At 41.9% G+C, this 24,768-nt stretch overlaps 1 protein-coding gene and 1 long non-coding RNA gene across 2 annotated transcripts; one reads left to right on the forward strand and one right to left on the reverse strand.

Annotated features, from left to right (window-relative positions):
- The first annotated feature begins 596 nt into the window (after positions 1-596).
- LOC111745664 lies at positions 597-12,150 on the forward strand. Its single transcript, XR_002782766.1, has 3 exons — positions 597-765; positions 9,582-9,677; positions 11,520-12,150. It is a non-coding gene; the product is annotated as an uncharacterized LOC111745664 (long non-coding RNA).
- Positions 6,127-22,840, reverse strand: LOC105298716 (sulfotransferase 1C2). The gene is made up of 8 exons (XM_011370094.2): positions 22,644-22,840; positions 17,766-17,941; positions 17,191-17,316; positions 12,838-12,935; positions 9,544-9,670; positions 8,950-9,044; positions 8,618-8,798; positions 6,127-6,497 (listed from the first exon to the last, which is right to left on the reverse strand). Exons 2-8 carry the CDS (start codon positions 17,914-17,916, stop codon positions 6,385-6,387), a joined length of 891 nt encoding a protein of 296 aa, XP_011368396.1. The 5' UTR covers positions 17,917-17,941; positions 22,644-22,840; the 3' UTR covers positions 6,127-6,384.
- Positions 22,841-24,768: the final 1,928 nt, after the last annotated feature.

Consider the following 24,768-nt stretch of genomic DNA (forward strand, 5'->3'; position numbering starts at 1 on the left):
CCAGAGCCACCCAGAGGGCTTGTGAAAACACAGGTTGCTGGGCCTCATTCCCAGAGTTTCTGATTCAGTAGGTCTTGGATGGGTTCCCAGGTGATGTTGACACTGCAGGCTCAGGGGCCCACAGCTTTGAGAACTGCTGCCCCAGGAATTAAGAAACACTCTTAAGATTTAGCGCAACTTTAGAACCTTGTGGCAAAACAGTAGAGTTTTGCAATGGAAACAGTTAATCAGTTTGTTAACCTATTAAGTTTGCTCTGCTCACAGTCAAAGAAGCTAAATCTTAACCCCATAGATTTTACCTGTGTGTCACTGGTCACGGACAGTAACCTGGGATTGGAATTTAGTGGGTATTCTTCACACTACTCTGAAAAGACAAGAGCCACTGAGAAGAAGTGACGTGTATCATTTGAGGGCAGGAAATCTGTGTTTAAAACCCCACAGATTGCTATAATTGTCTTTTTTTCACTGTTTGATTATGCAGAAAATGTGAGGGCATTCTATTAAATTTTTGTCCCTGGACTTTTCTTTCTGTACATTTCTCACGGTTGGGCTTGTCTGACTGTGGAGACCCATACTCCTTGGGATTGAGATGCTGAGACAGTCACCTTCAGCCACTCACCAGAGTGGCCTTCTGGAGAAAGCTATGCAAGAAAAGCGTGCTTAACGTGTACAAGTTTTCGCTGCATTTAACCAACTTCCTCATCAAGGAATATCATATCCACAAGTACCTGTGTCTGTGTCGTCCCTGGCCGGCCCCACAGAGGGGTGAGTGGAGTGACAACATTTAGTTAATTGCCTCTCAGACAGCATTTCATTTTAATCCTTTACATTTTGCAAGATAATTATAGATCTGTAAATCTGTCCCCAAATGATGCTGAATGTAATAAAACCTTATGATGAATACACAACCATGTTATTAGGTCCAGTAACTCTTCTACCGGTCCTCCTTCCCTTTCGTCTGCTCTTCTCATTTATCCTTTCCTTAAGTCATTCATGCATACTTCCAGTAGTTCGTTGAGATCTTAGCCTCTACTAAGCACCGTATGCTAGTGCTGGGTGTAGGCTTCTGAAGGAGACACAATTCCACCATCAAGGAACTTAGAGTTCACTGGGGCAGGCAGGGAAGAAAGAGGCCAACAGGTTATTAGCCGGAGTAGAGCTGGCTAGTGTTAGGGTAAGTGTAAGCAGTGGGTACTATAAGAGCTCATAAAGGAGGCTCTGAAGGTAAACTGGAGGGGAATGGTCAAGTTACACCTCAGACCAGACCTGAAGGGTAATAAGCACTATCTCAGTGAAGGTGGGAGTTGAGGTTCCAGGGAGTAAAAAACAGGTGGGAAAACTGGCGGTGAGAGACGTCATGTCACCAGGCAACTTCAGGTTCTCTTTGCTCTGTGCCCTGTGGTGCCTTAAATTGACCTCTATTCTAGACTATTCTAGACTCTGGAATAGGGACCAGAGGCAGGGGACAATCACACATGGCTAGTCCATGCTATGTATGGCTGCTTTGCATTTGCTGTTTCATTCAAGCTTCCACAAAACTGTCAGGTGGCCGTTACTCTCATTTTCCTGAGGAAATGGGGCCCAGAGAAGTTAATTAACTTGCCCAAGACCACACAGTTTATAAGTGGCAGAGTCTGAGGCCAAAGGACTTTTTCTTTCCACTGGTCCACATTGCAGCCTCCCTCATGTTTAGGAGGTAGGGCTGTTTTCTTATTCATCTTCAGTCATAATGCAGTGCAGTAAATTTTTATTTAAACAAAGTATGCAAGTATCATAGAGCATTCTCTTCTAAATTCGTCACTTTATATGTAAAGAAATGAAAGCCAGAGAAGTTTGAGGGTTGGCCCAAGGACATGGGGCAAGCTGCGTTATCAACTTATCTACATCGCCGACTAACTAGGAATCTGATTGTCTTTTCTGCTTCTTCCATAATCAAGAGCTAATAGAAAGAGAAGATACGAGGGGAAATTCTAAAATAAAATAAGATCATAAGGAAACAGAGCGAAGCCCTTAGATTCCCTGGAGGAAGCAGGTTTAGGAAAATTTACTTCCAGATACACCTATCTCGCTCCTGGGCAGGAATAGATGACAATGCACTTGACACTGTGTGTGTTTGTATGCGTGTACATGTGTGCATGTGTGTGTATGTAGTTATGTGCACCTATGTGTCAGTGATTTGGTGTTTTGGTGAATTTCTCTTAGGACTATCCAAGCTGCTCCCTCTGCCATGGACATAAGCAGAAAAACGAAGGTGATTTTAACCCTAGGTTTAAAGGGGCTTAGCTCTTAGATGTGCTCTTATGCTGCCCACAACCTGCCTCTCTATCTTCCTGGGCAATTTTGCACACAGTGAGATCTGTGGCAGCGAGATCATCGGGCCTAGCCTAGAAGTGCCAGATTTCGTTCCGAAAGTCATACAAAGCATTGGTCAAGAAAATTTCCTCCATGTCATCCATTTTGGGGTGTTGAATTTGGCGTTCCTTCAGCACCATTGGGAAACAGTATTCTCAATGAAAATAAACAAAAGAAAGTCAAAAAGAGAGGGCAAAGTATTTTATTTCAGTTGATGCAGATTGTCTCAGAAGACATTTTCAGAAAGTAAGCTGTAAAAAGAAAGATGCAAACTTGTTCAATCTGGGGAAAATTCTAGGTGCCAGTTGGCTGGGAAGGAAATGCCTCTCTGGAGAAAGTGTTGTGATTTATGTGAGGTGCTGTTGCTGTAGCCTAGGCACTATCTGGTTCTGTTCAATCACGTCATGAGGAAGTACAGTGGGAGATAACATTGTGTGTTAACACTTGGCTTACAGCAAATGATTCACTAGGAGACCTGAGAACACATCCAGTCGTGCCTGGGTAGAGTTGTATTCTGTCTTTCTCCTAACTGGGTTAAAGGCCCTAAAACAACTTAATCGGTCACGGGGGCTGGGGGTGGGTGGGTGGGTACATTTTCCTTTCCTTTTCTTTCCTTTTGCCTTCCTTCCCTCCTGCTTCTCCTCCCTCTTTGCTTCCTCTTTATAAATGAATCTTCAGTAGCAACTGGCACAATTTTACTGCGGTATTTTTTCTCCTGAAAATTTATTTAAGTATTCTCTTGGGGGAGGGGAGGGGAGGGGAGGAAGGGGAACGGCTGAAGTGTTTGTGCCTAAGGGTGATCTACACTTCCCCTGTATTTTTAGGATCTTCATTTCAAAATGATCTGACAGCTTGTCCTTTGACTGTGGTGAGAGGAGGAGTGGGGAAGATATGGCTGAGAGGGCAGGATAGAGCTAGTCCTGTGTGTTGAATGGCCCACAGGCTGGCCATCATTCTGGCCCCCGCAACAATGCCACTGACTAGGCAAAACAGAAAAAAAACCACTCAAGTCACTCTCTACAAACGTCTTACAACCTGACTAGTATCGTCCCAGACTTTGAAGTCTGTGACTCACAGCAAACTGCTCCAGCATTTGCCTTTGAGACCTTGACTAAATTGTATCTCTTGGGTCAGTTATAGTGCTGAATATGAAAAACAGCCCCAACACAGAATCTGTTAACTATCTCAGACTACGTTTTCCTTTCCATAGGGTCTGTGACTATGTCATATATCGCTCACTGATCTGAAGTTTGATAATCCAGATCTCCTCGCTCTCTTCCCTTCTCTTGGTTCTAATTAATCTTCAGTAGTAACTACCATAGGAGGTTCTAGAGAAATGTTTGTGTGATTAAAAAGAAAAAGATGTTCTATGAGGAACCGAGCATCCTACAAATTAGTCTTATATTTAACCTCCCACGTTTTTAACCAGTGTACTAGAGGCTAAAGGAGGAGGTCGACTTCCTACCTTAATTCTGAAAGCCTCCCTGCCCAAGGCCACACCCTAGGCCTTCTCAACGGGACTAGTGCCATGAGCCCCCCATCCCTGTTCCCATACACGGCCTGTCTCTACACTTCGCCCACAGTGGACATGTCAACATGCTGGCGTGAATAATACACCGCCATCTTTCTTAGAGTCTTCAGTGGCTTCTCACTGCTTTTAGAATAAAGACTAACATCCTCCGCATGACTGTCAAGACACTGATGATCTGCCCTGCCTGTTTCCAGCTTCGTTTTCTCGGCGACTCCCTGAACTCATTGCACTTCCCCTCATAGCCCTTCCTTATAGTCTTCAAACAGGCACCACATCTTTCCCGCCACGAACCTCTTCCTGAGTCCCCCCGCTCAGCCCATCCTCTTTTCCTAGTTAACACCAAAGAATGCAAGCTTCAGTGCCCAGGAAGGGCCGCTTCTCCTTGGGAAAGCCAATTCTTCAAGCTGCCATCATTCTGCATTCTCCCATCATTGCTCCATTCTCTAAAAGAACTGCAGCCTTTCCCCCACAACACTCTCTTCTGTGACTATGTGTGTGGGTCCTTACTTTTCTGACGTCTCATGCACCAGACAGAGAAGTTGGTGTTCAATCAGGAATGAATGAATGAACGTAGCTGTTTCTAGGAAGAAAGAAACACTGTAAAATCATCCTTTTTTGGCTTTTGACACATACAGGTATATGGGGGAGAAGGCGTGCTACAATCGCCTCATCTTAGCTTGTTGCTCAAGTACAGAATCTCCCGGGGTAAGTTCTCTTTCTTGTGTCTCTGCTCCTATGTTTGATCCCTCCTTGCTTGAGCAGGTGGAGATTTGGTCAAGTTGCAAAACAATGTGTTTTACTGATGCGAGAGAGCTTAACAGGGAATTAAGAGACTTGGGAGTCCAAAGAGATTCTGCCCTGGAGCTCCAGTGGCCAGGTTCTCGTCCTATGCCACAAGAAAGAATTCAAGAACACAACAAATAACAAGCCAGAGACCGCAGATTTTATTAAAGTGAAAGTACAAACTTAAGAGAAAAGTGTGGGCAAACTGAAAGTGAGCCACCCAAGCTGTCTGGATCGTGGGCTTTTGTTTTCTTGGAGGGAGGCAGTGCCTGAAGACTTGAAAGGAGGATGATATTATAGTGACATTACGGTTAGTCAAAGCTAAAGAAAGACAAGGAAAAGACTCAGAGCCTTATCCCCAAAGGGAGGGTATGTCCCAAGGTTATCCATCCTGCCTCCACTAGGCCTTTGTTTTGTTTTTTGTTTTTTTGGTTTTTTGGTTTTTTTTCCCTCATGCCACCTGGAAGGAAGGGGGCAGCCCAAGGCAATCTATCCTGTCTTCTGCCTTTGGTCTGTTTCTCACAGAGCGAAAGCAGGGAGAGGGTTGAGTAAGGGACAAAGGAAAAATTCCAGAGCCGGATCCTGGAGTAGAGAGGAAAGGTCCCTAGGCTAACTATCCTGCCTCATTACCAGCTAGGCAGCTGTTCACCCATAACCTTAATTATGTATTCCAGTTGGCACGTAATTTTCACCAGAGTTTTGGAAGCCCGAACATAAAAGTGACTTGCAGATGATTTTAAAACCCACAGCCCTGTGAAATCTAGTATATCAAAGTTTAAAGTTTAAAACCCTTTGATATACTAAAACTCAAAGTCACTATGTTTAATTCCCAGCTAGAAAGGAAAAAGGAAAGTGAGTTTAAACAAATGAACATACAAACAGTCCATAATATAGTTTGTGATTTGAACCCATATCTGAACCTTTCTTTGAACCATTTTTTACTACTTCCATCCCATATGCAACAAAATTATTTTCCATAGTCGTCATGAATAGCAACGAGTAATAAAAAATGGTCAGTAAAGAACTGTAGTCAGTGATTCAACTTTGGGTAGACTCACTCCAGTAAAAAATGATCGGACTGAGTCGATTTCAATAAAACTAAAATGTTTATAAAAAGTACGATTCAGTCAATTACAAAATTATACACCACTGATGTAATGTTTCATTTTCTTGATTCATTCTCGAGTTTTAAAACAAATAATTTATAATTACAGAAGACAGTAAATTTTAATTTAAAAATTTTATTCAAAATCAACAAACTATTTTATGAACAAAACTTTGCACTTACTAAACAAAAATTTGACGCCTCACAGTTTGCACTTCTTTAAATATTTCAGTATTTTAAATTCTGAATACAAACAAAAACTCTAAGGAGTCACATGGAATGACAGAGCTGGAGATTCAAGTTCTGCTTTGATGTCTTTACAATTACTGTGCTGCTATCATTGTTATTCTGAATCTACTTAGTTTATTAAAACATCTTACTTCTTACTTCAGAAAAAAACAGTTGAGAAAATGAGCATTAGACATGGTCCTGTATATAAAAGAAGTTGGTACATGCTTCAAGTTGGTACGTGAAGTTGGTAATAATCACAGAGACAGCTGGTACCACAATCGTGTGCATTCACAATGAGATTTCAGAGATTCTTTTGGCCGGGGTTGAAGGACTGAAGGTAGCATCTGCATTTTTGTGGTCCATCTTTTTATTTATGCCTTACTCAGAGTTCCATGCAGAAGTTTATTGAGGTTCCTTCCATCTTTTTCCTATAGATTTTATCAAATCTCTCATTCTGAGCCACAGTGAAGTGGCTTTTCCAATCCCCCACAGTTCCTAGAAAAAGAAAGGGATGGGAGTATCACTCTCTGATTGAATAAAGTTCTGGTGAGCTGAATAGAGTGCCTCACCTCCACTTTCCTTTCAATGGATATCTGTCCACTTGTAGCTCTCTGCTTGAGAAGTAGCACTACGATGCTGTGTAGGGTGTGGGCTCCTAAATTGGGAAGACAATTGACCCTAAGGAGCTGGTGACCTGGCCCCAAAACTTCACACAATGGACTACTACACAGACAGAGAAAAGAATAAACTACTGATACATAGCCACATGGAGGAACCTCAAAACATTACATTGAGTAAAAGACACCAGACACAAGAAAGAACACATTGTATGATTTTATTTATATAAAATCTAAGAACAGGCAAAACCTATCTGTAATGATAGAAATTCAAAAAGTGGTTGTCTCTGTGAGTAAAGATTGACTGAAAAGGGGCACGAAGAGAAACCTCTGGGGTAATGAAAATGTTTAATATCTTGATTGGGGTGCTGGTATTACATAGGTATATTTATCAAAACTTATTGCACCGTACCCTTAAAAGCTGTGCATTTTTGTATGTAAACTACATCTCGATAAAAAAGACTTTGGGGAGAAATATGAATGAGATAGTTTTTTTGTTTTTTTGTTTGTTTGTTTGTTTGTTTGTTTGTTTTGCCAACCAGCAGCGATTAAAATACTTTTAAAAAGGGAAAATACCCTTTTTCTTAGCAATGTTTCTTTTGGAAAACAATGCAGCAGAAATAACAGTGTCACGGCATAAGAACCTATTCACAAAGATGTTTACTGTAGCATTGTTCATAAAGACAAAAATGTGAAAACAACCGTATGGTCTACCATTAGGGGAATAGTTGAGTGAAGTATGATGTATCCATGCTTTCATACAACATGAGACCACTAAAAACAGTGAGCTACATGGACCTACATGCCTTGCGTTGGAGGGATACCTGATATTCTGGTAAATGAAGGTGTATATGACCACATTTTGTCTTTCTGGAAGCAAGCTTTCATTGTGGTATATGTCTTTGTGTATGTATGAGTCTGAGGGAAGGAGAATCAATAGAAAGATGAGTATGTATGTGTCTGTAGAAAGGCTACTTGCCAAATCATTACCGTTGATTATTTGAAGAGGAAAGAAATGGAATTGTTTGGTTTGTTTCGGTAGCAAAGGATCATGTTATAGACTAGGAAATCCAAGAAAATAAATTCAATCACATGTTTAAAGAAAAGAAGTTCAAAGCAGTATGCAGGCAATGGTTCAGTGTTGTGAAAATAAAAAAGTCTATGTTTCTCAAACAGAGAGGGAGGGGACGTCCACACCATTGACAGTTACTTCTGGAGAGCCGAGTTTTGGTGAAGAGAACTTTTAAAATATAATGCGATATTGATCTAAATTTTACAATGATGTGTATTAGTTTTAAAATTAACATGCGATAAAGGTTTTTATATTCCTTAGAAAATATTAGCAAGGGCAGTTAGAATTCCTCTTTTTGGAACTGGAACTCCGAAACGTTAAGAGAATGAGGTGGTTCTCTGCAGTAGTTGTGGCTGAAAACCGTGATGAGGGACAGGTTTGGGCCATGGTCAAGACCAAGTTGTGAGTGGAAACTGAGACAGCAGAAGCTGTAAGGTAGAAAAGAAAAGGGTACAATGCAGAGAGGGGAAGAAGCAGCTGGTCAGCAGAGAAAGGCATGCATAGCAGATATGTAGAGAGCAGCTGAATCCTGTACGTGGCGGTGTGTCAGAGCAAAGAGCCGGAATCCGCTGCTGCCTCTGGGGCCTGGATGCCAGTGAGGCCTGGACCAAGGGTGGCTCCTGCTCTTAACTGCCTTTGAGACTGCATCTCCTTGTTGCTTCACAAGACTCCTCCCAGCAAGCCCCTCATTTTGAGGCTCACTTGAGGCACTTTCTGTTCCTTGCCACTGAATAACCCAGAGAGCTACCCTCTGTAACAAGATCAAACCCTTGACCTTATTAGCTGCAGATATTATCAATAGTGTAAATGTATTGTCTTGAAATTAATAAAACTTAACATCTTGCTGAAAGGCAAGCAGTATGTTACTAGATAAGCTGAGCAGTTGATAATACTTATAATTACATAGTATTTCAGAGCCCACAAACCTTTTCTCATGAAGGGGGAAATGGACTGGTCCAGGATAGATTTGGGAACTGTAGAACGATTTGTCATGGGATTTTCTTTCATTTTCTCAAATGATGTCTCCTGGACAATTTTATCCAGTATTGTCTCATCTAAATTCTTTCCCATGAACTGCATAACCTTCTGAATTTCATGCTTTGGGTCCTGTGGTGAGGGTAACATTGCATTGGAAGGAAAGAGAGTATCAGAAAGACACACTTACGTTCTTCAAGGTCTCCCTCCCAGAAGTCCTGAAACAGCTTAGAATTTCTCTGCACCAGGGTCCGAAGCAGTTCTTCTGAAAGGCCTTACTCACCTTCTTTATGTCCTCATAGAAGAGGAAGAGAATCTGATATCTGTCTTTCATCTCCCACCATCCTTTCACGTGGTCATACCAGGAACCCCAACACACTGTAACAGACACAGGAAATAGAACAGTCCTATATAGGGATCATACAAAATCTTCCAATAGTTAGGAATTTTATTTACCCGAAGTGTGTTGAAGACAGAGGAAAAGAAATGGTGGATCCTAAGAGTCCTGATCTATTTGATTTGGAGGGTGATGTAGAATGGGATACCATGGGGTGATTTATCCCACATGCTACCTGAAGTGGCTTCATATTGATGATGCATAATCACATTGGCCTCAAAATGGAACAGGGATAGTCTTTGGAATGAGGATGACTCTACAGGTAAGGTGACCCAGAATAAAGGCTTTCAAACCAAATGGGAGATATTTACTTGGGCTGTGGATATCCGCGATGAGAGCAGCCAGTCCAGCCAGTCTAAGTCTGTGTTAAAACTAGTTTGCCTAATGAGTGAGGCATCGACCGTTTAGGAAATCAAACTGTTAGGTGTGATCGAGCTTAGATGGAGTGGGGATGCCAGGATGTGAAGGACTGTCCTTTACCTTTTCCACTGATGAAGGTTTCGAAATATTCTTCCCAGGTACCAGGGTCAGGAAGCATTTGATTCATCCTTTGGAAATGGTAGTAGGAAACCATACAGTCTTTGGCATTTCGAGCGACATAAAGGAACTTGGAGGTAAGAAGAGGGGTAAGTGAAAGACAATTGTATAAAAAGCGGTTTTATACAGGGGGAGCCATGCTGAGGGTGGCTGTGCACATCAGGCTCAGCTCTCCTGTGCTGGCAATTCATCTTGGCCTTGCGACCTCCCTCTCTCCTCTGCCTGTCCCTGCTTTTCTGCTAATTCTGCTCTCTCATCCTAATTCGGTCCTATGAAGTAGCCTGGCTCCCGCTTGCCCCTTTGGTATCGGAGTACAATCTTTCTCTAGAAACTGTGACCCACCATGAGCCTAAAACACTTTCGCATGCATACTGATGATCTTCCTAACACCTTCATCTAGGTTTCCCAGAGGAGCGGAACAGCTTTGTGGTGAAGAGTTTTGGCCATGTAGCAAGAAAATAGCTATGATTTTTTTTCTGGCCTCATAAATGCTATTATTCCCATCTCTAATCACATCAGCTCTTCCCCTACAAAGCATCCCTGTAGGTTTCATTTGGACCACAGTTTTGTGTCCTTGTACCCTCCCAGCCTTTCAATTTAACCACATTTGACCTTTTATCTCCTTGTGGCTTCTAGATACTCAACTCACATTCTAGCAGCATTAATCTCAAAGTGGCCTTGTTGACTAGCCATCCCATGACTAGCCATTTCAAAGCTGTGGGGGTTTTTTTGTTTGTTTTTGTTTTTGTTTTACCCTAAAATGGTGGGAATCTTTTTGCCCTTTAGGGCAATCTTTTGGCAATGTCTGGAGACATTTCTGGTTGTTACTCGGGGGGCGGGGGTGCTACTGGCCTCTAATGAGTAGAGGACAGAGATGCTGCCCAACATTCTACAATGCACAGGACAGCCTTTCCCCACTCCTAAGAAGGAACTATCTGGCCCAAAATGTCATGTCTTTTATTTTCTGTATTCTGATGATTGACATCTTAGGGCCTAATGGACCCTGGAGGAGCTGCCCCTGCCAGGGTCAGCCTATTCTTTGAGATAGTCTAACAAGTCACCATCAAGCTCAGTTTTCAAATGCAAACCAACCGATCCAGAGCCCATACCTCAACCACCTCCCTCACTGGGCTCTCACACCCTGGGCCACTATCTGCCTGCTCTAATCACTCCCGGACAGGACCAGACAACTAGGGACAGCCCCGGGGCCCACTGAAATTATTCCAACTAGCCAGTCCTATACTGCTTGCCGGCCTCACCTGTCCTTCTTCAGAAACCACGGTAAAGGTGCTCGCTCCCGTTTTACCCTCACTCCCTTTCCTCCTGCCCGACCCCCGGTGCTTCCTTGTGTGGGTCCTGCAGAAAACCTGAAATTCTTAATCTTTTTAACTGCTGGTCTGCTTTCACTTCATTGCTGCTTGATAATCACTTTATTAATTCTTATTTTGTTACTTCTCTTATTTTTCATCTCTCTTCTCTTTTCTCTCTGCGAACCTTTATCCCATCCCCCTCTCCAAGTTTATAAATTCTCTTTTCAGCTGTATATATTATTCACTTTAACCTATCCTTGAGTATTTCAGTTAAGCCATTGTATGTATTTTCAGTTACAGAGATCCTGTTTGTTTATTTAATAAATTTAATAAATAATTCTTTAAAAATAGTACCTTCTTTTGTTTTTAATTTTTAATTCAATCTTTTATTTCTTTATACAACATAAATGTTCTTCTTTTATTTCTATATCTGATAAATTTATTATCTGAAATTCTTAAGGTCTAATTCTGCTTTTGTTCTTTCTGCAGACTCTTTCTCATGCCGGCTTGTTCCTTTGTGTATTTTTTAAGGTGACATGGTGGCTCAAGTGGGAACACCGCGCTGCCCAGTAGAAGCTCTAGGGAGGATTCTGTGTTTGTTTCTTCTAGGCATCCTGGGGACACTGACAATGGGAACCACGTTATGCAAGTTTTTCAGCTTACGGAGTCTTGGACAATGCACGTACAAGTTTGAATCTCTAATCCTTGAGAGAGAAGGCCTCTGGCTACACATTCTCAGGGGCGCAAAGAGCCCAGGTCAAGACAGAGAGGTTTCCTTGGCCTCCTCTGCCCATCCACTGAGGATGAAGCCTTCAGCAGTCCCAGCTTCTGTTCTGCACTCTCTATATAGTTCCTTTTGCTCTCGGCTTTGACGCTGCCCCTCTGCTTTTAAAGCTAAAGTTGCTGGATTATCCAGGTCAACAAATCTCCCTAGGACAACTATAGTCTCAACTATAACCTCAATTTCTCTCTGAATTTCAGCTCTCACGTCATTTTTTAGAATTTAGGAATTTCTCTTACTTTATCTTGATCTCAGTTATGCATTTAAAAGGAAAACTTGGAATATGTTATGCAGCTTTCCCAAGCATTTTGTACAAAAGGGTTTCAGGATATCTAGTCTGCTATAATCCCGGAAATGGATTTTTCCCTTATTCGACTTCACCGAAAGGACTCAGGTCATTTGATGTGAATCCTCTCAACTGTGCTACTGTTCCCTAGAAATACATCTTTCTTAACCCTCTTTCCCTCTCATTTCCACCTCTGAGAAAACAGTGCTCCACTTTCTTACCAAGGCTGGCTGACGGCTCGGTTTGTACACTTGACTCTGTTCACCCCACAGCCACTCATTCATGGCTCGTTCAGCAAACATGTTTTCATGTCCCCTATGTGCCAGGGGCTGATTCGGCACAGGAGTGCAGAATAGATAAAGTCCGAGAATAAATAAAACTAGAAGCCCAGAGTCTGCTAGAAGCTGAAGCCAAGTGCCCCCTTCAAAAACACCACTCCATCTACTCAACCTTTACATAATATTAAGGGTTTTTTCCCCTCTCTCTTTATTCTCTGATGTATTATATGAGTCTTCCCATTGCCCGCAACCTAGGGTGATCACCCCCTCCCCATCCTTTCACAGCCAAACTTATGGAAATAGCAGTGAACACTCACCGTCTCCCCAAGGTCTCTAGTTCTCTCCAAAAATTCAGTTTGACTTCTGGCTATTTTTTGTTTGAAACTGTTCAAGTGAATATCCTGCTGGATGTAAACTTTACATTTTTTTCCTTATTGGTGATAAACTCTCGACACCTCCCAGATAGTGGAGAAGTAAAAATGATGACGTATGTTCTGAATCGAGGTGGGGAGAATTTGCTCTCAGGAGACTTACCCGCCCTCCTGTCCCCAGTGAGGAGTAGGGTGACTGTTGCTGTCTTACCTTGCAGTTGTTTTTCCAGAAAGACGGTGGCAACAGCTGAGTGGGAAGGTGAGTCCTTAGTGTCCGTGGAGAGGGCATTGCTCTGGCTTTTTCTACACCTTTAAAGTAAGTCAAGAGGAACCACCTGAGCAGTATAAGTATTGCATGGGGAACTTATATTACAGGCTCCATCCAGGTGTAGCGTCACCTGCCTATCTTTCTGCTTGTCTCTTGACTTTCTGTTGGGATTTCATAATGGGATCGCTGATATTACCTTCACTTCTGTAGAACAATATAGCTTGAGAGCAAAAAGGGAGCTTAGAATTAATTTACTCTGTCACTTTAAGGGTGTAGAGACAGAGACTGAGAATGGACAAGTGATGTCTTGTTGAGGCAGAGCCAGCCAGGACCAGAGCACAGGCCTCTGTCACCTCCCAGCCAGTGCCCATCCTCGTGTGCCTGCAGCTGGTGCCCATGTGCCTGGCCCGTGTGCCAGTCACTTGTTTTAACTCTAAAATCCTATACACGTGATGGCATGTGAGTCATGATTTCTTCTCTCTCCTTTAAGACACTTACTGGGTGCTCGTTCTGTGCCATCATTGTGTCAAACTGAGGTTAGAGGAAAAGGCAACTAAGGTACTGAAGACATGGCCCTTCTTTCCAAGAAGCTTCCATTCTGGGGGAGGAATCAGAGGGAACAGTGGAGGGTTTTTCTGAAATCCGGAAAAAAGCCTGATAGTAAAGTAACATTTAATTTTAAATGTGCATCAACAAGTTATGTTCTGAAACAACCTTCTACCTCTCTGGTCCTCTGAGCACCAACCTGAACTGATGGAGCAACCAGGCCCTCTCAAGTTAGTGCCTGGTTTCCAAAGATGGGGGCGGGTAGAAAGCAACCTGTGAGGAAGATGCCTCACTCTATCCCTGCCAATCACCCCCGGAGATCTGTGGCCACGTCTGACTTTTAAAAAGCTGGATGCTTTTTGAGGGCATGTTGCTCGAAGGGCTAACTGCCCTCTCCCCACTGTAAATTGGGCTTGCGGTCCATCTGAGCATTAAAGGCTTGGTTATGCTCCGTGCCTAAGAAAGAGGAAGAATCTCTGCCAGATGCCAGTAGAGAGAAGAGGACAAAGCCCTTCACTCTGGGAGGGACTGGTCTGGGGTTGAAGCTCCTGTTACCAACACCTTGAAATGTAAGTGCTCCTGGTGGCCTCAAATCGTTGCTGCTTTTGAGCAGCTCAGATCACGTTTCTCTTTTGCCTAAAATCCTTAGGCAGCATCTAATACCCACAGTGACTTTTTAAGCTGCGTACATGTCCGTGTGTGTGTGAGAGTGTGCGTGCGGCAAGAAGCGGGGGTTGGAGGTGGCAGTGAAGGGATATGCTTCATTCTGGTTTCCTTTTCTTTATTTTATGTGTTGGGAATCCCCAATAACCTTTTTTTAATATTTGAAAAATTTAGTAATTTCTAAAAATCCAGGTAACGTAAAATTTGCCATCTTAACGTTTTTCAGTGTACAGTTCAGTAGTGTTAAGTACCTAAGAGTGTTTTACAACCATTCTCCAGAACCCTTTACATTTTGCACAACTGAAACTGTATGGCGAACACTAACTCCCACTTCCACCTTCTCTCAGCTCCTGACAACCAATTCTCTTTCTGTTTCTTTGACTCTGACTACTCTAGAGACCTCATTTAAGTGGAATCAAACAGTGTTTGTCTTTAAGTGATGGCTTATTTACCTATGTTCTCGAGGTTCATCCATGTTGTAGCAAGTGTCAGATTGCCTTCCTTTTGAAAACTGAATAATATTCCATTGTATGCATGTACCACATTTTACTTGTCTATTCATCCACCCATGAACTCTTGGGTTGTTGCCACCTTTACGGTGGCTCCCTAGGGGCCCAAATGAAGAGGGAGTTGAAAAATAGAGAGGTGAGAAGAAAGAAGAAGCAAAGAGAAGAAGAAAGGCTGTGACAACACTGCCCTGAGCATGTTTGCTCCCCACAGGACTCCTGTGTGGGAAGGAGGCTGGTATGCCTGGGCTCTCCTCCTCCTACATGCAGCCCTCCTGGCAGGCTTGGTCCAACTCCAACTTCAGACTTTTTTTGCCAAAGAACCCCTGTAGCAGGGAGAGAGTCTGTGTATTTGGGGTTTTACATAAAGCATTCCACCAATGTTTTCTTTTTCAAATTTAGAGAAATTATACATTGCCCCTTCCCCCGCCTCTCATCAATGCTCCAGAAAAGCTGGTTAGGTTGTCTACTTTCCCTGGCACACTGCCACAGCTGTTCAGCCTCTGGGGCCATTAACATGCCTCAGGCTACAGAGTTCATTCTCAAGCTCGTCCTGCGGAAGAAGGGGAGAATCGAGTCATTTTTGGCCTTCATCTTCTGTACAAGGTATTTGAGGTCTGGCAGGAGAGGTAGATAACAATAGCAGCCTATCAAGTTATCACCTTCTCCAGGAATTGGCCTTTGGCCACATTCCTCTCACTGTGCCAATAGCATCCTATGCCAATCTCTACCAACATACTCACTGCTCGTCATTGTATAGTCTGCATGGGACCATAAATTTATTGCGGGCAAGTGGAGGTATGGCATCTTCTGTGCAGCACAGGACTTACAGTATAAACGTTTGTTGAATCGAAGGGGTCATGCCTACATTTCACCTATATATAGTTCACACACACAGACATATTCGTCTTTTCAAAGTCTTTCCGGTCCTATTCTTATTGCATCGCAGATGAATACCTTTGTTGTCCAACAGCTCTGTGACCAAGAATTGGTGGGAGGGTGAAGGGGGCTTGGGAGGGAGAGTGAGCACACAGGGCACAAGCTCACACAGCATTCAGCACTGTCCACCCACTCCAGAACTCTCCGAGGTGGCTGGTGTACTCGACCCACACCCATTAGTCTGTTTCAGCACCCACCCTCCTCTCCTCAGTGGTACTCCTGACCTCTTAGGGATTATCTATCCTAAAATGAAACTACAACACCCCCATCTGTTTGTGGCTGGAAAGACCACAAAGCCTGTAACTGCTCGTTACCTCTTTGGACACAAGGCACCTTGGTTCATAAAGACCATTTTGATTTCTGCGACGTGTTATGCTGGACTACTGGTTTTTATCCTTTCTTGAAATTCTACAACTGCTGGCATTCACTTGAGAGAAGCTCTATACTGTTGTTTTTATGCTGATTTAGTTATTAGACACTAAAGATACCTCCATAGAAATTATGTTTGGGCTTTTTGTTCCCTCTCTTTAATCCCCCAAATTGTCAGAGGTAAGACAATGGCGCAGGGGCAGAATGTAGAAATAAGATCAAAAACTTGGCTTGGATGAACCAGAGAACACATGGGGTTGTGGGATGAGGGATTTAACCTAAAGAGGTAGTCGGTAATACTTAACACTTGAATAGTATCTACTCTGTGCCAGGAACTGTTCTAAGTTTTTACATATATTAACTCACTTAATCACCACAACAACTCTGTGAGGTAGGCACTAATTCTATGGGCGTTTTGCAGCTGAAGAAACTATAACAAAAGAGGGTAAGTAACTTGATGAAGGTCATGGAATGAGTAGTGGCATCAGGATTTAAACTCCAATTGTCCTTATGAAGACCAAACACAAACAAAACTGGAAGGAGTATATCACAGTTAAACAAGCAGACAGTGGCCTGTGTGTGTGTCGGGCGGGGGGCGCGGTCAGAGCCCCACAGACAGTTCAGAAGAGGGGCCAGACCAGGCATAGGATTGCAAAGCTGGTGGTCAACAAGGACAGAAATGAAGGATCAGAAGAGCCAGAGGGGATCTTAAGGTCCGGTAGGACCTTAAGGGAAAACAAAAAGACTCAGTGATATTCTAACACAGGCTCTAAATGCATTTTTTGGTCAATTTTCAGGCATTCGCCTGGCTATACTGAGCTTTTTTTTATTTTAATTTTTTAAATTTTTATTTATTTTATTTTATGTTAGTTTCAGGGATACAGTACAATGGTTTGACATTTATGGAATTTATGAAGTGATGTCCCCAATTACTCTAGTACTCATCTAGCACTATTCATAGCCATTACAATAATATTGAATATATTCCCTATGCTGTACTCTACCTCCTCATAACTGTTTTGTGACTACTAATTTGTACTTCTTCGTCATTTCACCTTTTTCATCCAGTCCCCTAAGCCTTCTCCCCTCTGCCTATCACCAGCTTGCTCTCTATCAATGAGGTTATTTCTGCTTTGTTTATTCGTTCATTTTATTCTTTTAGATGTCACATATAAGTGAAATCACATGGTACTTGTCCTTCTCTGTCTGACTTAAAAAATCAAATCCTAAAAAATGGAAAAAGAACACAGGGCGGTGAGGGAGGTGCTCTTACCAGAGGGGTGAGGTGGCCGAGCCCACTCAATGAAGGGGTGGCGGTGTTGAATGATGGCTCGCTGACACTTTTCCATGTCCCCATTTTGTTCAATCATGTCTACAATTTCCTGAATCCATGTTGTTCCTGAGGCCCATAAGGAAAGAATGAGAAGCAGAAACCTTTTAGACAATATGTCCTAAGTGTCTTGAGTAAATGAAGGGGACATGGAAACCGATGGCATTTGTTTCAACCTCCCCTCAGGTCATGATCTTGCTAGCCATGACACATGGACAGCTATGTGGGATACACCCATTGGATCTCTATGGAGAGAGGATTAGCAGAGGCAAAGCCACATGATGCTCTCACTCAGAGCAGATGATGACTGAGCACAGTATGCTTGAGCCATTATGCTTGACCCCGGGTAAACTCAGGGATACTATGCATCCTGGGATCCACCGTTGCATAAAAATAAGAAGGAGCAGGTTTCCTCGAATAAGTGCAAACATCTTATCAAGGGAAATTCCAACTGATGTGAGAAGCCCATGCTGACTCAGTAGGCCAAGGTCTTTCTGTCCCCCTGGTCCCATAGTTACCTGATTTAGGGTAAGTGCAGATCAGGAGATCATCTGGCTTGGCCTCAAAGTTCTGGATCTGACTCCAGTTGTCCACAGTTGAGGCCTGCAGGGGGATTCCTGCCACCTCTCTCAGTTGTGGCTGTCTCCCCAACTCTGTGGTCAAGGCCATAGTGTCTTGGATGGGAGGAAGAGTCCTTATGGGGAGGGAATAGAGAGGGTCTTTAAAAATTTGTGGTACAATATACATAACATCAAACTTACTATTTAAACCATTTCAAGTGCACGCTTCAGTGGTATTAAGTATATTCTTCACATTGTTGTGCAACTATTACTGATGTCCACCACCAGACAACAACTTTACTCATTAAAAAATAACTCCCCATTTTCGGACTTCCAGCCCCTGGTAACCACCATTCTACTTCCTATCTCCAGTTGATTACTCTAGTTACCTCATATAAGTGGATTCATATAATATTTGTCTTTTTGTGACTGGCTTACTTTACTTCGCATAATATCTTTGAGGTCTCCGTGTTACAGCTTGTGTCAAAATTTCATTCCTTTGTGAGAATGAATAATATCCTATTGTGTGGATATAGCACATGTTATTTATCCATTCATCCACACATGGACATTTAGGTTGCTTCCAACTTTGGGCTTTTGTGAATAATGCTGCTGTAAACATGAGTGTACAGATATCGCTTTGAAACCCTGCTTTCAAATCTTTGGGGTATATGCCCAGAATTGGAATTGCTGGATTGTTTAGTAATTCTTTGTTTGTTTGTTTGTTTGTTTGTGAAATTGCCATGCCATTTTCCACAGCAGCGGCATTGTTTTTCATTCTCACCAGCAAACATGAGGGTTTCAATCTTTCTACATCCTCACCAACAAAGTTGTTTTATTCTTTTTTAAAATTTTAATTTTAAAAAGGTGTATGAGGCGATATCTCATGCTGTTTTGATTTTCATTTCCCTAATGATTAGTGATGCTGAGCATCTTTTGATGTGCTTATTTGTCATTTCTAGGTCTCCTTCGGAGAAATGTCTACTTAAATTTTGGGGCTGTATTTGAATCTGGTTGTTTATTTTATTGTTGTTCTTTTGAGAGAAACTTTTTAAATGGATAAATTCAGGAATCCAGGAGGAATGGAACACTATTACCCTAGAATAATTGGCTACTGGAATTTCAGAAGGCACTTACTGTTATTTCTAATAAAGATAATGATAATAATTAAAAGCTAACATTTATTAAACACCTCAGTTTGCATGTGCTGGGCTGAGTGCCTTATGTCTGTTAACTCATTCTGACTTTTCATGAAATGAGTGTTAGAACTTTAGAGCTGGAAGGGTTCTTATAAAAAATATAACAGTTAGTGATTATTGGAAACTAATTAACAGAAGCTGGGCCAGCCTTTCCATGGAATGGGTGAGAGAACTGGGTGCCCAATATAGACAGGCCCATTTTCATGGTGGTTTCTAAGCTCAGAGTGAGTTCAGTCTTTTAGGATGAAGACTATATTTTCAGAAAATGAAATAAACTATTTGTAAGAAAAAATTTAAATATAAGAAATAGCTGTGTTTACAATGTGCTAAAAAAGTTATAGTAAACATAGAAAAAATGCTGAAGGTCATTAATCATCAGAGAAATGCAAATGAAAACACAATGAAATATCACCTCACACATATCAGAATGGCTATCATCAATAAATCAAAGAACAACAAGTGTCGGCAAGGACGCGGAGAAAAGGGAACCCTCATACATTGTTGGTGGGATTGTAAATTGGTACAGCCACTATGGAAAACAGTCTAGAGGTTCCTCAAAAAATTAAAAATGGATATACCTTTTGACCCAGAAATTGCACTTCTGGGTATTTATCCAGAGAAAACCAAAACAATAATTCATAAAGATCTATGCACCCCTATGTTCAGGGCAGCACAATTTACAATAGCCAAGATATGGAAGCAACCTAAATGCCCACCAACAGACGACTGGATAAAGAAGTTATGGTTCATATATACAATGGAATATTACTCAGCCGTTGAAAAAAATGAAATCCTACCATTCGCAACGACATGGACGGACCTAGAGGTTATTATGCTGAGTGAAATAGGTCAGACAGAGAAAGATGAACACCACATTATTTCACTTACATGTGGAATCTAAGGAACAAAAAGAACAAACTAATCAAAAACAGACTCACAAATACAGAGGATAATCTGGGGATGGCCAGAGGGGAGGGGGTTTGGGAGGCTTGGCGAATGGGGTGAAGGGTTAAAGAAGTACATATTAGTAGTAGATAGATGGTCACAGGGATGGGGAACATGGCATAGAGAATGCGGTGAGCATTAATATAATGGCTAGGTGGAGAGCCAGAGGAGATTAAGAGTAATTAAGGGGATGGTTTCATAAACTATAAATATCTAATCGAAGTACAGTATATTTGAAACTAATAATAAAATAAAATTTAAAAACAGCAAAAAAAGAAGTTATGGTTTGGACAATACTCCTGAGATTGCTGTGTGAGCAACTTTAGGAGGGAGGAGGGAAAAGAAGCAACATTTCATACAAGCCTTGTATGTTGGATCGTTTATAAACTTTTCTTTTTTCTTTTAATTCATAGCATAATTTTGTTAAGAAGAAATAATCATCACTGTTATAAAATGGAGTCACATGATCAATAGCTTGCCTATGATTGCAGCCAACATCTGTCTAGAAATCCCACATTCCTTCTTAAAAATATCTATCACCCAGGAATTATTATTTTGATGTATTTTAATCTTCTTAAAATACATATTGCGATAGGCAGAATAATGGTCCCCAAAGATGTCCATGTCTTAATCCCCAATATTTTACATGGCATAGCAAAGAGACTTCTCAGGTGAAATTAAGGTTAAGGACCTAAGACTATGAGATCGGGCTGGATTATCTGGGTGGGCCTAATATAACCACGAGGACACTTAAAAGTGGATGAGGGAGGTGGAAGAGCCAGTTAGACTGATGCAGCCACAGAAGAGGTAGAGAAATTCATTAGAAGCTTAAGAGGGACTTATCGTCCCACTGCTGACTTGAAGACAAAGGGACATGAGACAAGGCATGGCCTCTAGAAGCTGAGAAGAAACCTAAGCTGGAGTCAGCCAGGAAAAGCAACTCGGTCCTATAGCCACATGGAACTGAATTCTGCCGACAACTAGAAGACGCTCGGAAGCAATTCTTCTCTAGAGCTTCCAGAAAGAAGCAGCCCTTTCAGTACCTTGTCTTACCAGAGACACCTGTTTTGGACTTTTAACATACTGAAGAGTGAGATAATAAATTTGTATTGCTTTACAATGCTTATTTAGATACTATCAGGCACTGCATTATGTCTGCCCAAGGGACTTTAAGGAAGTGAATTTGGAGAAAAGACCCTTAAAGAAGTGACTGTGTTAAAATGAAGCCATGAGGGTGGGCCCTAATCCAATGTGACTGGTGTCCTTATAAGAGGAAATTTGAGCACACAAGAGACACCAGGGATGCGCATCCATAGAGGAAACACCGTGTGAGGACATGGTAGGAAGGCAGCCATCTGCAAGCCAAAGAGAGAGGCCTCGAGAGAAACCAAACCTGCCAACACCTAGATCTTGGACTTCTAGCAGATGTAAATTTTTAGCCAATTTTACTTTTCTAGATAAAGAATTTGAACTTTACTTTTTAGGCAATAAGATGTCTATTGATATTTATGTGGATGAAAAAGGGGCCACTTACTAAGCCTCACTAGCTCAGGTAAGGCCTGCATGGTGGGTCTAACAAACCCAGACTGAAAACAGTCACAGAAGATGATCTGAACATAAAAATGCCTAACTAAAAGTGGGTCATGGCAGGTAGTCAAGTCCTAGGCTGCAGCTTCCTTGACAAAGGTTAATCTTTACCTTAAGTGAGCCTATTGTCTTTTTGCATCTAAGATGACATACCCTTGGAATGTCAGAGGGATCCCCTTTCTCAGATCCCTCAGGGCACACCAATCGCACCAGAGCACAAGACCACAGAACCCTCACTGTTACCTTGTTCCCGATTACTATGTCTATATGTTATAAATGTTAATCATTAGCTGTCCTATACCACCAATACCAAAGAAGTATGTGTCTCTCTGTTTTACTTTTTATTCAGTCCCGGAGATTTCCCCACTTTGCTTTCTCCTGCCTCCTAATCTACCACCAATGGATTTCATGTAACCTTCCTTATGAATCCTCCTTTGATTCTAATGTATAAAACGAGCCATGAAACTGCCCCTCTCCAGAACATTTTCTTATCCATTCAAATTTTCTTCCCCACAATTGTCAGTTTGACTCAAATAAATTCATAAAAATTCTCTACAGATTTGGACGTTTCTTATGTCAACACTCCCATAGGATCCTGTAGTATTTTGTGTGTAAATTTTATAGTTCTTACTTCACTGTCCTACAATTACTTATCTATATGTCTAGCCCCCTGGAGCATGAGGACCTGGTGCAGTCCCCTTTGCAGGCCCTGCATTTGTCCCAGGCAATGGCTGGAATGAAAGGATGGCCCTTTTCAGGAGAAGAACTAGTCATGGGCAGAGAAGTAGAGCTGCCCCTGGGGAAGGGGAGAGGAAAGAGAGCATATTTGGGATGAAGTCAGTGTGGAAAAGAGAGATGATATTATGGGAGAGGGAACTTTTGGAGATTTTGCCTTAGGAACCTGAATTTCTAGGTCTAACTTTGTTAGGGTGGTATCTGCTAGTTACAAATATCTTTTATTCTATTTTTTAGGTTCCTTAAAATATTTTTGGCTTGAGTAAGTCAGTTTTATCTATACAGTAACATCTACCTTACTAAAAGCAAAGATTTAAAAAGTAAACTAATGAGTAAACTAATAAGTAAAAGATTTAAGCTATATTCTCACCTTCAAGTTCTAGCTGAAAATCAGCAGCCCAAAAGTCCGACCAAGGGTAGTGAGCACAGAAAGTGTGTTCCAGGGAAGCAGCACAGTTCCCTGGGTACAACGATGGCAGAGGCTCAAACCACCACTGTGTCAGAGGCCCCTGGTACTTTCAGCAGGTAAAGGCCCTTTTTGGGCCTTTCGGTTTCAGTGTGGTAGGCTGGATCCGTTGTTGCTTCCAGATCTTAACATAAACAAATTTTATGACCTGGGCTAAGAAGGAGGAACTGTTAATGATTACTCAAATGTGGCCTTATCCACTCTAGAAATCTCAGCTCCACTGAGTTTATGCAAAAATGTCGAGAACACAGGATTCCCTCTTCTAGGTTCACTGCCCAGGCTGTGTGCACTGGTAACTGAGCTGTGCAGCTCAGGGTGGATCTGGCTGCCATGCCTCCTCCGTCGGACAGAGAATGTAAACCACTGCACTTGTGGGAAAATGGACTCCAAGACCAGATGCATCCAGCTCCAAATATGCTCCTGCTCCTTTGATGTTCTCCTTTCTTTCCAGGCTTCTTAGCCTGACTTCTTTTCTGCAGCTACCTGACATGTGGGTGATGATTCCTGTCTCCAGTTGTTATAAAATTAAAAACAGCAATGTTAACAAAGCACCTTGCCTAGTACTTGGTAGGTGCTTAAAGATGTTTCTTCTTGCCTTTCTTCCCGAACTCTGTTCATCCAAACTTAAATGTTAAGAAGACAGAACAAAAGTCTACAACCTAAGTGTGTATTTATTTATATCTTGCTTTGTCCTACAGAGGGTATACTTTCATGGAGGCAGATTATATTCCCTGGTGTCCTTGGCTACCTGGGAAATCAAATAATCACTGTAGTAAATAATCTCTGAAATGCTACCTTCTGCCAACTCCTACCCTTGTTCATAAACCAATGCTTTTCTCTCTGGAATTGAAGTGTAACCACGCACCCCAATTGTCCTTCCTGCCAAGGTTTCCCTTGCCTTCTTTGACTCTGTACCCCTTGAAGCTTCTTCACTGACACCTCTTCCATCTGTTTTCCAAAGTTTTTTTGTTTTTTTTTAAATGTCATTCCATCTCTCTTACTGCTCTCTTTTCTTTGACAAATTACCTTATTCCAGTGCTGTCAGCTCTCAACAACTTTTGGCAGAAACATATTCTGCACTGTGCCCTTCATCTCCCCAACTGTCTGTGCAGTCCACGTTCCTGTCAGATCACAGTACCGCCATCATCCACACCTGAAACATCATCTTGGACTAAGGCGGAGAAAGGGCTCCGACTTAACAATGCCGTTGATTAATTTAACATCTATTTATTGAGTGCAGTGTAAACCAGTGAATAAACCCATAGTCCCTTCAATCCCAGAATTTGCAGTTAGTAACCATGGCTCATATCTGCCTCATCCCCCTTCATAGAAGATAAACTGTAACACGGCAGAAACTTCTAGCCAATCTCCTAATCTCTGGCCTCTTCCCTTCTGGTCTCTCATACACTTAGCACATAAATTAAATTTTATCAGTTCAGATCAAGTTATCACCTGATTATTTATGGGCCAAAGTCTGGGTGTGTTTGACTGGAATTCAAGGATGTCTTCTATATGACACCGTCCTCACCATGGATCTCTAATACTAGCTCAACTGAATAACTCACTGCCCTACGATTTCCTGCCTCCCCGATTTACTCCTGTTTTTCCTCCCAAAATGCTCTTAATCCATCTCTATTGAGTCATATGCTTCAGCTTTGAAGCCATCTTTTCTTCACAGTTTTCCCTTAAGTTCCACGTGAAAATAATCTCTACCGTGAACTGCTGAACGCTTATAAAGGTAACTTTATTGAAGTCTAATCCATATACCATACAATTCATCTACTTAAAGTGTACAATTAAATGGTTTTTAGTATATTCACAGAGTTGTACAGCCATCACCACAATCGATTTTAGAACATTCTTATCTCCTACCTCATGAAGATATTCCATCCTCATTAAGTCACTTCCCTTCTTACTATCTAACCAGCTTTAGGTCACCAATAATCCACTTTGTGTCTGTGGATTTGCCTATAGTGGATATATCATATAAATTAAATCACATAATATGTAGTCTATATGATTTATTTGC

This window comes from Pteropus vampyrus, unplaced genomic scaffold (genome assembly GCF_000151845.1).
Source record: "Pteropus vampyrus isolate Shadow unplaced genomic scaffold, Pvam_2.0 Scaffold160, whole genome shotgun sequence".
In the NCBI taxonomy this organism is placed as follows: domain Eukaryota; kingdom Metazoa; phylum Chordata; class Mammalia; order Chiroptera; family Pteropodidae; genus Pteropus; species Pteropus vampyrus.